General features: G+C 44.2%; 1 protein-coding gene and 1 pseudogene across 1 annotated transcript; both read right to left on the minus strand.

Moving 5' to 3' along the window:
- Positions 1-1,437: 1,437 nt before the first annotated feature.
- LOC102989560 (DNA-directed RNA polymerases I and III subunit RPAC2-like) lies at positions 1,438-3,465 on the minus strand (annotated as a pseudogene).
- Positions 3,466-6,193: 2,728 nt separating this feature from the next.
- On the minus strand, positions 6,194-13,591 carry LOC102989288 (ER lumen protein-retaining receptor 2). Its single transcript, XM_028487261.2, has 4 exons — positions 13,104-13,591; positions 9,765-9,923; positions 8,425-8,677; positions 6,194-7,302 (listed from the first exon to the last, which is right to left on the minus strand). The coding sequence occupies exons 1-4, from the start codon at positions 13,107-13,109 to the stop codon at positions 7,268-7,270; spliced, it is 453 nt and encodes a 150-aa protein (XP_028343062.1). The 5' UTR covers positions 13,110-13,591; the 3' UTR covers positions 6,194-7,267.
- Between the last annotated feature and the right edge of the window lie 2,562 nt (positions 13,592-16,153).

The raw sequence follows: 16,153 nt of genomic DNA on the forward strand, positions 1-16,153 counted from the left end.
ACCGGCGCACGCGCACTGAGCCCCACGCAGCGCCCGCTGGGCCTCTGCGCCTGCGCAGATGCTCTGACCCGGAAGACGCAGGTGGGCCTCGTAGGGTTTTCGCAGGTGTGAAGTCTGTTCTGCTATTTTCTTTTTGTAGCTAAGGACTCTTCCTGACCCGAAGGGTTAGCTAGCCCAGAGATCCCCAGCAGTCAGTGGCGGATCTGGAGTTCATACCCAGGTCTGTGGGGCTGCAAGCCCCACAGACGAAGTTGCCCCCAGCTCCGACCGATCCTGGGGTCAGGAGTGCCTCTTTAGGACCATTCCCTGGTTCAGGGCCTGAAGCCACACGACAGCTTTGTGCTGGGGAGTGGGGAATAGCCTGATCTGCCCTCCTTCCTTCCGAGCAGGTCATAGGTTCTGACCACTTCTCAGCCCCTCCACTCCCCTCCACCCTGGCCCGAGCCCCCTTCATCGTGTACCTAACCCGGTCTCCCCACTGCTCTCCCCCTCTTTGCCACCCCACCTACGGTGCATTCTCCCTGCAGCAGTGGGGGTGACCTTGTTGAACCGTCAAACCAGGACCATCAGCTTAGGATCTTGCAAGGCTGCACTCCAAACCCTTAGAGAAGCTTTTCCCTGGTAGTCATACAGCACAAGTCTGTAAATGCGTGATTATCTGCCTTCCCGGGTTAGGGTTACTACTTTCTCCCTTCTTCACTCCACTGCCTGCCACCTTTTTCCCCCTACATCAAGCTTATTCTCGCCCCAAGGTTTTCAAAGTCTCCGTGTCCTCTGCCAGGGACGCTCCTCCTGCAGGTATTTCCCTGTCACTCTCTCACTTCATTCAGCCCTCAGCTCAAGTGTCACTGCCTCAAGAGCCTTCCCTGCCCACTTTATCTAAAACAGCCCACCATCGGTTCCCGTTCCTTTGCCAAGGTTTAGTTTCCGTCACAGATCTTAATCACTCCCTGACATTGTATCACGTGTGTTACCACTCTCCTCCCACCTTGAGTGTGTTAAGTTGCCTGAGCTTGGAAACCTCGTCCATCTTGTTCACTGCAATGCACATAATAGAGCACATTAAATGCACTTATTAGATACTTGATTAATAAACAAACAAACTTTAAATGTCAAATTTTTCCAAGTCTGAAGAACCTTCAGTGGTCTTCTAAAGGGCAGAATTTCAGAGTTAAAAATAATAATGAGGGCTTCCCTGGTGGCGCAGTGGTTGAGAGTCCGCCTGCCGATTCAGGGGACACGGGTTCGTGCCCCGGTCCGGGAAGATCCCACATGCCGCGGAGCGGCTGGGCGCCTGAGCCGTGGCCGCTGAGCCTGCGCGTCCGGAGCCTGTGCTCCGCAACGGGAGAGCCCACAACAGTGAGATGCCCGAGTACCGCAAAAAAAAAAAAATAATAAAATAATAATAATAATGAAACTGTATTGACGGTTGTGAACATGATACAGGGAATTGTAAACAAGGAAGTTATGAGATTTTTATAGAAAAAGAGAATCATTCATAAAATAAATATTTATTGGGCACTTGGTGTGGCCAGAAGTGACTTAGAGAGGTCAGGGAAGACTTCCCTGAAGAAGATATTACAATGAGATCTGGAGGAAGAGTAGCAATTAAGGTGAAAAAGGGTGATTCAGAAGTTAGAATGTTGTGCCTGTGATCACACACATTCTTTTTTTTTTTCCAGTTTAAATAAAAGAGAGAATTTATTAGAAGAACACAGTTTCTTGCGGGGACTCCAACAGCAGAAATGGGTTAAGAGCTAGAAGGAAGCCTTTCTGCAGGACAGGTCATGTTGTAACCACAAACGTTTACTTCTGGGTTTTGCAAGAACATGAACAGAATATTCTAGAGGTCAGTCCTCCCTGTATAGTGCATAAGGGACTAGAATGTGGCTTCATTTCTGCTGGCTTTTTGATCCTTATATTCCTTTATGCTGGCTTCAAACGCGTCAAGCACATGTTGGCAGACGTCTATTCATGAGCTCAGTCAGGCCTCTCTGAAAGGGCTCAACAGCTGGAAGGGCACCTCGAGTCTGTATGTGCAAGTTAATTTTGCTCTCTGAAGGATGTGTTGTAGTGTAACCACAAAATTTCACTTCCGGGTTCTTCATGATCATGTACCGAGAATTTCCCAAGGTATGGTCCTCCTCGTGCAATACAAATGTCACACATTGTCTATCTGTCCCAGCTGCCTGGACCATTTCCAGGGCTGTCTTCCTCTCGTCTTCAGCCATTGGGGTCTTCAATCCAGATCTTTTTCTCTCCAGCTCCTGGTCCTCTTCCATGGCAGGGGCGGGTTCTGGGATTCTCAGGTGGTGCTGGAGGGCCAGAGTTTCTGCCACATACCTCCTAAGCGTGCAGGCGCAGCAGGAAGGAAGGAAGGGCTGACACACGTATTTTCTTAAATGTAAGTTTCCTTTTGAAGACAGGATTTGTAAGGTTTAGCAATAAGATAATGCTTCCACATAAACTTTTGTTAGTAAAGGTAAAGAAGATACTGTGAACTTAATGTTGCAAATGTTAACAACAAACCATGAAACTATATAACTTCAAAAAGATAGTAAACAAGGCTTCCCTGGTGGCCCAGTGGTTAAGAATCCACCCGCCAATGCAGGGGACACGGGTTCGAGTCCTGGGCTGGGAAGACCCCACATGCCACGGAGCAACTAAGCCTGTGCTCCACAACTACTGAGCCTGCTCTCTGGAGCCCGTGAGCCACAACTACTGAGCCCACGAGCCACAACTACTGAGCCCGTGTGCCGCAACTACTGAAGCCGGTGCGCATAGAGCCAGTGCTCTGCCACAAGAGAAGCCACTGCAATGAGAAGTCCATGCACCACAACGAAGAGTAGCCCCCGCTCACCGCAACTAGAGAAAGCCCGCACACAGCAACGAAGACCCAACGCAGCCAAATAAATTTAAAAAATACATTTACCTTAAAAAAATTTATCTTTGGCTCCTTAGTTGCGGCACGTGGGCTCCTTAGTTGTGGCATGTAAACTCTTAGTTGCGGCATGCACGTGGGATCTAGTTCCCTGACCAGGGATCGAACCCAGGCCCCCTGCATCAGGAGTGTGGAGTCTTATCCAATGTGCCACCAGGGAAGTACTGAATTGGAGCTATTTTAAAACAATATATTGTGCCATCATGTGGGTATGTCATACAAAGCATAGGCAGCCCCTTATTTTACATTTTTTTTCAATTTTCTATTAAAAATAGCTATTTTGAAAGTTTTAAAAAATCAACGTTAAAAAATAACTATTTTTTGTTACTTCCAAAATGAGATATCCAAGTCAAAGCATAGGTCTTGAAAAGGTGAATGACCCATCATGACTTCTAAATGATGAAAATTTTCAAATACAGAGAAGATGTCTGATACCTAAGGACCCACCATCCGATTTAACAAGGGATAACATCCTGCCATATTTGCTTTATCTTGAATTTGGTGGTGGTCGGGGGGCGGCGGGGGGGGGGAAGATCTTTGATATCCTTCCCTGCTTGTTCTTTCAGGTTAATTTCACTACGTGTTTGCAAATAACAGCAGGTATTCTTCAGTGATTTCTTGGCATTTCATGTTATCTTCATATTAACTTGAAGAAACTGATCTTTATTCTGTTTCAAACTGATTCACATCTTCCTCTGTTTCTCCCTTTAGGACTGGATTTTCTTTGAGTAAACCCCTATGTTCTGAATAAGATTAATATCCTTGGATTTAATGTTTGCTGCTATTGTCTGTGTTAGATGGGGGGTGTGATGGGGATTTTAGCCAGGTGATCTTTCCATCAGTTGGATAGTTGTTTCTCTGAGCATTCTTTCAAAGTCTTGAGATCATCAGTTCTTAGACACATCACTTAGTTTTAGGGCACACCAGTTTTCCTATTACAGAACTATTCATTGTCTGAGAAAACTTATGAGTAAATAGGTTCTGTATTTCCATTCCGTTTTGGTAATGGAGTCAGTATATAGTGTTTGCCTGAAGACTCACTTTTTAAGTACCCAAGGTCACACTAGGTCAGAAATCTGGAATATTATGTTCTGGTAGTATAAAAAAGTATCCTTGTCATTGTTTAAAAGGACTAGTGCTATATTATGCTGCAACTTGCTTTTAAATTGCAGGGACAAAAGAGGGAACTGTTTCAGAACTGGAAGAGAATGCCCTGCCCAGCACCTGCACAAGACTCCACACTGCAAAGGCTAACCCAGATCAGTTGGCTGGGGAGGGAGCGGTGGTTACTGGGCAGACTGCAGGTTCCTTGGAGATTCTACATTCAGCCACTAAATGGTGAAGCACACAGGAGAAAAACCCACATGGAGCCCCAATCCAATCAGCCCTCATCAGACGTCGCTGACAGCAAGTTTTACAAGGTACCTGGGAGTCAGTTTCTGAAGATGCAAGCTCCCTAACAAGGGCAAAACTACTAAAGTCGTCAAATGGGTCAAAGGAACTCTGGCTGAACTGGTTCCAGCCAGCTTTCAAGGCAGCTGTCCCAAGTGAAGCACAAAGAAGGAGAGGGGAAAGAGGGCCCCTGAGGTCCTGAGCACTTGATGTACCCCAAGCTCTGTGTTGTGAGCTTCAGGACATGGGCTCATCTACACCTCACAGAAATCCTGTAGCAGGAGTCTCTGCTGGTAACTGAGCGGGAACAAGGCTCACGTTAAATCCAAGGTCAGAGCTAGAGTATGGGGGAGCCAAGACTCAACACAAGTCTGACCCCAAAGCTTGTGCTTTTCCTAGCGTTCCCACAAATCACTTAAGATTTCTATTGAAATGGAATCTCTGCTTGATCTTTCCAGGAAACTGTCCAACCAATTGGTATCTTTGGAAAGGCTGGGCTGGATCTTCCCTAACAGGGCCTTCCACCTGCAACTTTTTTTTCTCCAGCCATTTCTCTCTTTGACCAGACTATAAAGAAGCAGGAAACCTTCCTCTTCTTCTTCTTCTTTTCTTTGGCCATGCTGAGCAGCTTTCAGGATCTTGGCTCCCCAACCGGGGATTGAACCCGGGCCACCACAAGTGAAGCACCGAGTCCTAACCACTGGACCGCCAGGGAACTCCCTGGGAAACGTTCTTCAAACCCTGTGATTGATCTGGACAGGGAATGGATTGGTGTCTGTAAGCAGCCAACAGCCAGCAGCTTTTCAGTTACTTAGTGGGCAAATCTGTTAACTTTCCTTGATTTCTCTGTATGTTTACATTAAAAAAAAATTCACATAAATAAAACAGCTCGATGAAAAGTATGAATTACCTGATACCCTTTATTCAGGAAGTGAGAGTAATTCTGAAACAGTGCTTCGTGAGGTGTATCAGACAATGCCTTTGTTTCCTGCGTGGGCAAGGACGCTGCCCAGTCCTGCGCTCCCCCAAGGCACCTGTTAAGATGTCACCCTGGTGGGCCACAAGACGGTGGCAGCACCTTAGCCAGCTTTACAGTTCCTTGGGCAGAATGACCGAAGGAGGCGCCAACGCTCCATGAACCAGGTGGCGGGCTGAAGTCCCAGGTCCTCGCTCTAGGCACTGTGCTCCTCAACGAGTGATCCCAGCCTGTGTTTGATTTACATGCACAAAAACAAGTGTGAGACCCCCACCCATCCCCAGCGTGGGCAGCAAGGAGTCTGCTCCACTTAGGACACGATTTCCTACCCTTCCTCCACACTATCAGAATCTTCCAAGGAGGATGAAAACAGAAACAAAACTAGGATGCCAGAAAGAAAGATACTCTGATACACAAAAGCAAAGACATGCGGGGGGTCGGGGGGTGGGAATGAGAGAGAGAAAGACAGGAGGTTAAACTATGCAGTTACACTGCTTATTTGGAAAGATGTTACGAGACACGCTAGATAAAAGTAAAACCCATCCAGCTCCCTTCCTCCACAAGGCATTTTAATGCAGCAAGCAGACTACATCCTTCTTGTAGTAAGCACTGTTAGTATTCAACACTTTAACATTTATGGTGCATCACATAAAAACAAAGTCAAATGCTTTTGCATAAATCAAAATAACACAGCAAACCAATACAATGGCAAAATCGGGAGGAAAATTCCAAATTTTCTAAAAAACACAGAGGGTTTTAGATTATTAAGTGGAGAACAAATGTTTGCAGCCCTATGTAGAGCTTTTGTTGCCAATCGAAAAACAAAAAAACCCCATCCTGACATAGGATGTTCCAAAAGCCTAATTCAGAAAAAAGACAATTTATTCTATGTTTAGTAAAATGTTTATTTGGGATGGTAACACAAGATAAATCATGCAAGAGCTCAGTAAAAACAAAACAAAAAACAAAAAAAAGTTAAGAGTAAAAGGAATGGCAATTGGTGCTGCCAGTTAAAAAAAAAAAGTAAATTATTTTGCTATCCAAAAGTGATATGAAAAATCGGTTGAATCTGAGCCTAGACATGGTTGTACTAATCTTTTGCAACTATAAATTAAAGTGATAGGTAACTACTTGTGTTCCATTTCTCAGAGGAGTCCTAGATCCTAAATAATCACAAACGCTTCTTGCGCCTCACGCTCAGACGGCAGGCAGCCCACAGCCCCTGCCCACCGAGTTCTTTAACAGCCTTGGGACAGTCTCAAACTGACACTTCTTAGCAGGGGAGGAGGGCAGGCACCTTTGGTGACTCTTAAATGAGACTCCATCGACATTCAGAATCTTAAAATTTTGGTGATGAAAACCTTAAGACTTATAAGTCACCCTTACCAGCCTTAAATGTAGTGTTGTGACATCCAAGGAAGGATTTCCACATCAGGTGGGAAGTGATTTGAACAGATGTACCAAACTGGACACAGTGTCTCAGATTTCAAACAAAGATAACTCATCTTTTGGCAAAAAAATAAATATAGTGGAATGCAAGTTTGACAGATGGAGGAATATATAATCTACCAACTGTCAAGGAATATGATTTCATTGCAGACACAAAGAATCAACAATTTCAAAGAATTTTTTAAAAAGTTTGCACTTATTCCTCACAAAATCTTCACTTTTGCAACTACCCCAATTGAAGCTACACACTGACTTTATTAATACAGCATTAAGTTTCTTTGTGTAAAAAAATCTTTGTACATAGTAATAAAAAAAGATAAGGCAAGATGCATTGAACAGAAACCTTCTGGTTCTTTCCCTCTGGGTTCTTACAGAGCCATAGATGACTGTCTGCAACAAAAGAGTTAAGTCTCTGATTTTCCATATGAAGCATCTTGTGCCTTTGCTGTGGTAGTAAGAATCCTGTCCGAGCACCCTGAAGGACAGATGCTGGTCATGCTCTTTGGCACTTACGCTGGCAGACTGAGCTTCTTCCCCTTGAGTACTAGAATTTTCAAGAGAGGGAGAAGAAACAAAAGGTTACCGATCCTGACAAGCTTACAGTTTCCTCCTTCCCATTCCCAGAAGTCTGTCATTCAAGATAGTACATAGTAAGGTACAAGGAAATAAGCTTCTGGCAACCAACAGGCATCTGATTTTGGTGTCAATAAACAAAGCCCTCTGAACTATGAAAATGTCATGCACACACAGACTGGAATTTTCTTCATGTATCTGGGTGCCACAGCAATTGAATTTAAAAACAGTAATTCAATTGAAATTGTCACTAAATTCATAGCAGCTTTTTTTAATCATGACTTTCTTCCCTAATGAACATGTACTGAAATATAACTGTTATGATATTTTGGATGTTAAAGAAGGAGGTAACATACATATGCCCTTATACCTAGCAATTCCACCATTCGGAATTTTATTGCACAGCCAGGATTCTTAGCCTGGGATCTGTGGGTGGGTTTCAGAAGCTCCTGAATTCCCTAAAACTATATGCATACATTTGTGTGAATATGTCTAACTGTGCATTTTTTTCCTCAGCAAGGACCATGGCTTTCATCAGATTTTTGTGACGTTCACACGTCCTCTATTCATACGAATGCAAAAATATACACATACAAGGATGCTGATTGAAGCAATGGATTTTTAAGCCCAAACACCATGAACAGGGGGCTGAGTAAGTAAATTACGGTCATCCACATAATACTCTACCGCTATGAAGAATCATGTAGATGTCTGGGAAAAAGAGCAGATTATAGAATAACGTTTAGTTGAAATCATGTATCATTAAATCATTACCTTTACTGAAACATTAACAATGATGATCTCTGAGTGGTAGGATTCTGGGTGATTGTTTTCAGAATTATTAGTTCTGACTGATTTTACAATGAAAACGTGTCATTGTAGAAAACAATAAAGTTACAGAAAAAGGAAAAAAAAAAAAAAAAAAAAGACTGAAAACCCTGACCCAGAATTTAACTTGATAGTCATTAAAATGTTTCTCTGAAGCCAGTTCTGCTTTCTGAGCAAGTGTCAGATTAGGAGCATGATAGACAAGGGAGCCCCCAGAAGAACACATGGCCGTAGAACAAAGCTGGCAGGACGCAGCCCAATGTACCTTTTGTGATGTACAAGTAGAAGAAGTCGCAGTATAGGATGGTCTGGACAACGCCGGCCACCACAGCGATGAGGTCAAAGAAGCCCTCAAAGTAGAAGCGCCAGATCCAGTTGACAAGATACAAAGCACGATAGAGGCCCAGGAAGAACAGGTAGTGGGTGGTGATGGTCTCAGCCTCCCCGGTCTTGCTGATCATGAAGAGCTGTGGTAGGATAGCCACTGACTCAAGGTAAATGGAGAAGGTCCACAAAATCTGTAAGAGAAACAGCACGCTTTGGCCAGCATCCAGTGCCCGCCATGAGCTCACAGGAAACACTCTTGCTTTACTGTGAAGTAGCACAAACGGAGTGGGGAATCTGGCATCAGAGCCCAGGACAGAGTAGCTTTGCAATTTAATAAATCACAGAAACTTCAGCCACAGATAAAAGGCAAGGACACTCCCGGTGACAAGCTCGATAACCTGGACACCTCCACCTCTTGGACTCTCATCACCCTGTCTCTCCAGCGTTGCATTCTTCAATTTTCTGGGACTCTACATATATGCCGTTTCTCCTGCGTCAGCTTATCGCACTCCGAATCTAGGGTCCCTAATTTCTGCTTTCTGCCAGGGCTGACGAGACTGATGACTGGGTCCTTCCACTCCCTCACTGCTGTTTTTCCTCACCAACTGGGTCTCCTTTCCAGGCTATTTAAGTCGTCTCACTATTTTTCTTACCCTTCAGGCTTTTTTAGCACGGTTAAATCAAAGGGGTAAGAAGTCAGAGTTGTAATCCTGCAAACTCTCTGCCCAACACAACGCTTTATTCACACTGACGGAAGGAGGGCTTGTGAGCAGTCCCTGGAGCGTTTGAAAGCCCAGGCGCTCTGCGCGCCACCGGACGACCACCGTCAGTGCGGTAACTGAATCAAGCCCAGGACGCTCAGGGCTGGACGGAGGGCTCAGGAGCGCTGGGGCCCCGTGCAAACTGTGCTTCCTCAAGACGAGGACTGAAGCAACGCTGCTTAGGTGATTCGCAGACGGCATCCATGAGTGAAGCCTGCACACGAAGAGTGGGAGTGGGGAGAAGACCGTGTGCTTCAGACACTCGGACAGGCAGCACACTGTGCTTGGGATCACAGGAGCCAAGTTTACGTTCTAAAGGAGAGTCAGAGACACCCAAAGGGGGGGTCTAACCTGAGCGCTTAATTCCTGCCCACGATTTATTTACACCAAACCATGTATGTCTGCCAACGCACCGCCCCGCCCCCCAAAACCAAACCAAAACAGAACCCCATTATCTGCAAACGGGTCTATTTCCCTAGGGAACCAGACAGGACTACTAAATAGCCTCTTAACTAACCTCAAGAGGAGAGAAGTCATGATTGACTAGAAACGAGAGGCCTCCCACAGGGACCACCAGAAACTCCACTCGGAAAGTATCATGATTTCCATCGTAGGTTGCCTTAAATTTCATGTAGATCAGGTACACCGTGGCATAGGAGCAGGCAATGTAGATAAGCTACAAAGAAAAAAAAATACTGGGTCATCAATATCTTAAAATTGTTCAAACTCTCTTGGCTGTCTACATCATCCATATGCATACACACACACACACACATATGTATATATATATTTTTTTTAATTTAAAATATATACTTTTTTGGGATATACAGTTCTATAAGTCACATAACCACCACCACAATCAAGACACAGACCAGTCCTAACACCTCTGCCACCCCAAATTCCCTCATGCTGCCCCTGCAGAGTCAAGCCTTTCCCCCAGCCTAACCTCTGGCAATCACTGATGTGTTCTTGGTCCCTGCAGTTTTCGCCTTTTCTAGAATTCCATTCCATAAATAGAATCATAACCGTATGTCAACTTTAAGATCAGCTTCTTTCAGTTAATATAACGATTTGAGATCCAACTGTGTTGTGTGTATTAAGAACTGGTCCCCCCATATTTCAAAGCAACAGCCCAGGTCTGGGTGCCACAGCTGTTCAACCACCCAGCAGTTAAAGGACAGGTGGGTTGTTCCCAGCTTGAGGGATGGTGGGTAGAGCTGCTGTGAACATTGGTGTACAGGCTTTTGTGTGAACATAAGTTTTCATTTCTCTTGGGTAAATACCTACGAGTGGGATTGCTGGATCATATGTTAAGTGTTAACTTTAACTTTACATAAGACGCTGCAAAGAATGTATTTTTAATCTCATTTTAAACTATTAGATAGTAGCTTTAGAAAAAAAGTGAACGGGAAGTTCAATGCAGTTCAAAACCAAGGTACTTCCTTACAGCATGAAGATATTTCTGAGCTAGTGCTTTATCTAAAGATAAGATAAACAATGTAACTCATGTTAAACTTTGCAATGATGGTTTTAACTTATATATTGTTGCTATGAAATTTTGCCTGGTAACATAACAAAAGCAAAACCAAAACTAAGTGGTAATTTGTAAAACACTGCTGCCTACATGTTCGTCTTTCACATTCAAAAGGTAAAACACTATATATTCATCTGAACCCAAGGAAAAGTCTGATATTCTGAAATTACACCAATTTTCAGACTGCAGAATTTTAGGCTCAAGAAGCAAAGGGCAACTGCAGCCTATAAACACAGACAACCAGGATGTCAGCCGCGTGGCCTGGTGCTGCTTCTCTCCAGGAAAGGCAACTTGTGAAACCTGATTAGGAAAACATCTGGGCAAAACAACTTCAGAGGAGAATGAGAGCAACCATCCAGTCCACATACGCTTAAAAACAAAACAAACAAAGACCTAAACTGTCCCTGGCATCTTATCATGAAGTTATATTTGCAAATAAATAGTCAACACAATATCAATATTAAAATTGTTTATCATACCCATACACCAAGAAGTAACACACACACTCCCCTCCCCGATGCAAAATCAAGGAAGCTCAATATCTTATACTGTTAGAGGAGTTCTCTCCAAATGAAAATATATGCATATATGTATATGAATAAAATAACATATAATCCACATGTATAAACAAAATACACACACATCTATGTACAGAGCCCCCCCTCCCCCCACGCAGAACATCCTGTGAAGGCACACGGTGGCCGGGGGTCCCTCCCCAGCCCCACTCCTGCAGCCAACCCAGACTGCGCCCATAAAGGCTTAGCAGCCACTGGGAAAAGCAGCTGCTTTTCTGCTCTCACCAGTGCTTGGCATTTAAAGTAAAAAGCTATGAGCACATAAAACTTAGCTCTCACTGCCCTGATCTTCAGGACATTATGTTTGGAAGCAACAATTAAGCAAGTGAGGATTCCTCTGAAAGCTAGGCGTCCTGGGGAGAAGGGGACTCTCACTCATACACTTCCAGTATCTACAGTTTTAACTTGCCTGCACAGCAAGCAAAGACCTAGGCTTTCTGTTTTGGGCAGCGCCATGCAGCTTGTGGGACCTTAGTCCCCCAGCAGGGATCGAACCCGGGCCCCTGGCAGTTTGGCGGTGAAAGCGCAGAGTCCTAGCCACTGGACTGCTGGGAATTCCCAGACCTAGCCATTTTTAAGGAAGCTAATTATTTCCTGATAATGAGGCTCCCATCACTTAGTAATAAAGAATGGAATGATTACAGGTAACTCAAATTTGCTTCTTAGTAAAGACCACAGGCTCAAATATTGCTTTGTCTACTTTGACCTGTGCTTATAAAAATGCTTTTAAACACAAAGTGTTGGGGGGAGTTGCTTTAGATACCATACCCATGGCTCTAGTTTAAACGTTGCTTCCCTGAGTACCAATAACCAAGTGCCTACCACAGTGCCCAGCACGCAGGTGCAATTAAGCATTTGAAGAATGAATGAATGAAATCGGACATCCTTTACACATGCTGAGAGCCCCATACTTTTCCTTCATGGCACCAATCACAAACTGCAGTCATCCATTTAGTACTGCTATGGTAGTCTGCTCTCCGCTGCCAGAGTGCTGCCTGCTGTCTGCCCCGCCCTCACCGCGCCCTGGCGGTGCTCACCAAGTGTGAGGTCAGTGCCTGTGGGAAAGAACTGAGGCTGCCCGAAGCGTGGAGCACGTACCACCGGTGGCACACAAGAGGCTGGGTGGTATACAAACATTCTGTATTTTGAGAGTCATACACTTGTTTTCATGCGGGGATATATGACACCAAAGGTGTCATGGATACTAATACTTAGGACAAGTTAAAAGGTTTAAAATCCATATTAAGTAAATTATGGTGCAGCTGTTGCATAAGCACAGCACAAGTAACACCCAGATGGCACGCCCAGGCCCTCACAGAGCAGCAGGACAAGGCTGTGCAGCGAGGAGCCCCGCTTTCGTTTCTCGTTCTGAACCAACTTGCTGGGTTTCCCAGGGAGTCTATAATTTCCCACTGCTTGAAAACATAATAGTCACCCCTCTTTCTTATAAGGTTTTCAAGAGCTTTAGAACTTTATCATAGTTGAGGAACTTAAGACCAAGAAATCTCTAAGTGTGAAGCACTTTCATTAAATAGATACTGCTTTGATATAGAAAAAAATTATGCTTAATGGTAACTATTCCTAGTTATATGTACTAGGTGGTCTAAAAGTGCTTACGTCAAGAACAGCATATTTAGACATTATTCTTGAAGATGTTTAATTAAGTGCACAGGTGACATAAATTTAACAGTTTCCACAGGTCTGTGAATTATGGATAAAATACATTCCATTGGATGCCACACCATACCTTCATAGACGTATTATATAATGAAATAAATGAAGTAAAAAGATCCAGGTAACGAGTTGTGAAGACCAGTGCAAAGAGAAGCTGGCTTTTCCCAGAAATACCTAAAGAAACAAAAGGAAAGCATTAGAAATGCCTCCAAGAGCTTTATGATTCTTGTAGACAACACCGTGCAGGAAACGCAGGGAAGTGGGACACCAGGGGTCAAGGCTGCTGGTCGGGATGTGACCCTAAATAAACGACCGCAGTTTCAGTTTCTCTTTCCCTTAACATTCTTGAACATCACCGTTTGGGAAGGTTCTAACAACTTTTCTGTCTTACTATGATGAGTGACCATAGGAAAGTGACTTAATTATGCCAGCTCCAATATACCAGGGTGTGCATTGTTCAAATGAACATTAAACTTCTCAAATATCTCTAAGCAGGAAGAAATTTAATTCAAAAACCCTGCTGTTACTTAGTGTTGTAACTTGTCTGTTACCTTTAGCATCTTTCCATTTTAAAACAATATCTCGGGCTTCCCTGGTGGCGCAGTGGTTGAGAGTCCGCCTGCCGATGCAGGGGACACGGGTTCGTGCCCCAGTCCGGGAAGATCCCACATGCCGCGGAGCGGCTGGGCCCGTGAGCCATGGCCGCTGAGTCTGCGCGTCTGGAGCCTGTGCTCCGCAACGGGAGAGGCCGCAACAGTGAGAGGCCCGTGTACCGCAAAAAAAAATAAAAAATTAAAAAAAAAATAAAAATAAAACAATATCTCGTGGTGACAAATCTTTGGAGGATGGAGCTGGAATCTACCTGGATTAAGGAACCCTGTAGGGGACACTGTTTCAGGGCAGAGTTTGAGCAGTAATCCTCCTGGATTGGCCTCCCAAGGTGACTTCTTTCGCGAGGGCAGCATTTACTTGGACAGGTTAAAAACTTAAAAAAAAAAGTTCTCTTAGATCAATCACACAACCACCCTCAGACTCACATAAAAATGCTCCTGGATGCTATGGCAACAAGAGGGTGGGACCTGCTAGTCTTCCAAAGCAGCAGTCTTTTATTGTTTTAACATTTTGAAACTGTTTCTCCCCCCAGTCACCACCCGGCTCCAGAGCACTGCTGTGGCACATGGAGACACAGCCGGGGACATCTAGTAGGTCAGGTGGAGTGTACCCGACATCTGGATTTGGCCAAATATTTGTGTGACAACAGACTGTGAACTGTGGGTTTCAGAAGTTGGAGAAAGAGCGAATTCATTAAGGAAACTGAGTCTTATTAGGTGTCAGAACTGGCCCAACCTCACCTACATTGCAAACTTCACACCATCAGACATTTAAGCAAGTTTGTATTTAGCAGAAATGTCACTGCACCCAAATCATTAGCAATATTCTTCCAGAATGTGAAAATCACATTGTTTTAAATGATATTTTACAAACAACACTACTTTACAAAACAATTTTATAGCCTGTTGAAGCAAAAAGCCTGGATCTAAAAGTGTTACTTTCTACGTATGCATAACTGCAGTTCCAACCTATTCACAAAAATACCTAAATAGAAACCGAAGAAAAAGTTGACTCTATCCTTCTGGATCCATCAGTAGTAGCTAATTTCAAGCGCCAAAGGTGGAGATACAGACAGTCGGCCTGCCCCTTTTAGTCTTTTCTCCAGTAATAGGGAACTTTTTTTTCTTATCAAAGATCAGTGTTCCAAAGGAGAAACAATGAGGCTGCCATTGACATAGAGAAGATGGGAGAGAGAAGACAAGATGGGGGCAAAAGGACAGGGGGCGTGCAGTTCACATCTGGTGATTGTTGAAGCCTTGAGTGAGAAATTTCCAGTTCATTTTCTATACGGTTCTTTCCAATATTTTAAATAAAAAATTATGGAATACACATGGGCAAATTTTGTTGTAAAGGGTTTATTCTAATGGAACTTAGGAAGCCAGGCAAATTTGAAATTTGTCCTCATTTTCAGCATTCCTATACTAAACATCAGGGACTATCATATTGCTTTTACCACTGCCCTTTGTGACCCAATTCACATCACTTCTCTGGGAAGTCGTCTTTGAAGACACCCTCCCTCATTGCTGTTTATTCATTCAGCAAGTATATACTGGGAACTACTTCATGCCAGCTGCTGCCCTAGCTCCTGTTACAGTGCTTATAAAATACACCGTGATAACCTGGTTGCCTGTCTCCCTCTCCCCCAAACCCCCACCAGACACAGAGATCTCCGAAGGCCGGGGTCATGCCTTATTCCACTTCGTGTTCTCTGTGCTGAGCACTGGGCCTGACACACAGCAGGGTCCAGAAAATACTTGCTGAATGAATGAACAAATGGAAAAAAGAAAATGTAATTCATTTTATTTTCATGTCATGGGGGTAAACTCTCATTTTATGGTATTTTGGGATAACACTTCCAAAGAGTTTCTAAGTCATACTGTGCCTCTATGACTGTAAATAGGCGACATGCTCTGGGCTCTGCCCTAATTTACCGCCAGCCAGAGGGTGGGGCAGAGGAGCAGGGGACAGGCAGCGAGTGGCCTGCAGCTTGTCCCGTGGTGCAGAATACATGCAGGAACCGCCATGCTGGAAACCTGAGCATGCTTACACAGTTTTACCCTATTCTTCCTGGCCTGGGATCCTGATTAGCAGGTAGCAGCTTTTCCCTTTAAAACAGAAAAACTGTTCTGTCTTCCCAGGAGGGCAGGGATCCCAGCTGAAGACAGATCAGGCGGGGGCAGGAATCTCCTTGCAGGGGGAAACTTGCCATAAGCCAGAGGGGCTCCCACGGTCAGTTTCTGTGTTGAGACCAAAGCATGCGAAGGCTATCGGTAACAAGCTCTCAAGAACACTCACTCTAAATGTTTCTGTAACAGCCATCCCAATACCAAATGCACCAAATATCCAGAGTAAGGAGTATAGCTTGTAAAATGGAAACCAGTCATTAAACTTAACACCATTCCTGTCTTTTCCCACTGGGCCACGTTAAGTTTAATAAAAGCCTACAACTAAATACTCCACTGTATGTTACTTTAAATTAAGCTGGTTAAAAGCTGCACTTCTCATATTCCC

This window comes from Physeter macrocephalus, unplaced genomic scaffold, assembly GCF_002837175.3.
Source record: "Physeter macrocephalus isolate SW-GA unplaced genomic scaffold, ASM283717v5 random_1354, whole genome shotgun sequence".
Taxonomy (NCBI): Eukaryota; Metazoa; Chordata; class Mammalia; order Artiodactyla; family Physeteridae; genus Physeter; species Physeter macrocephalus.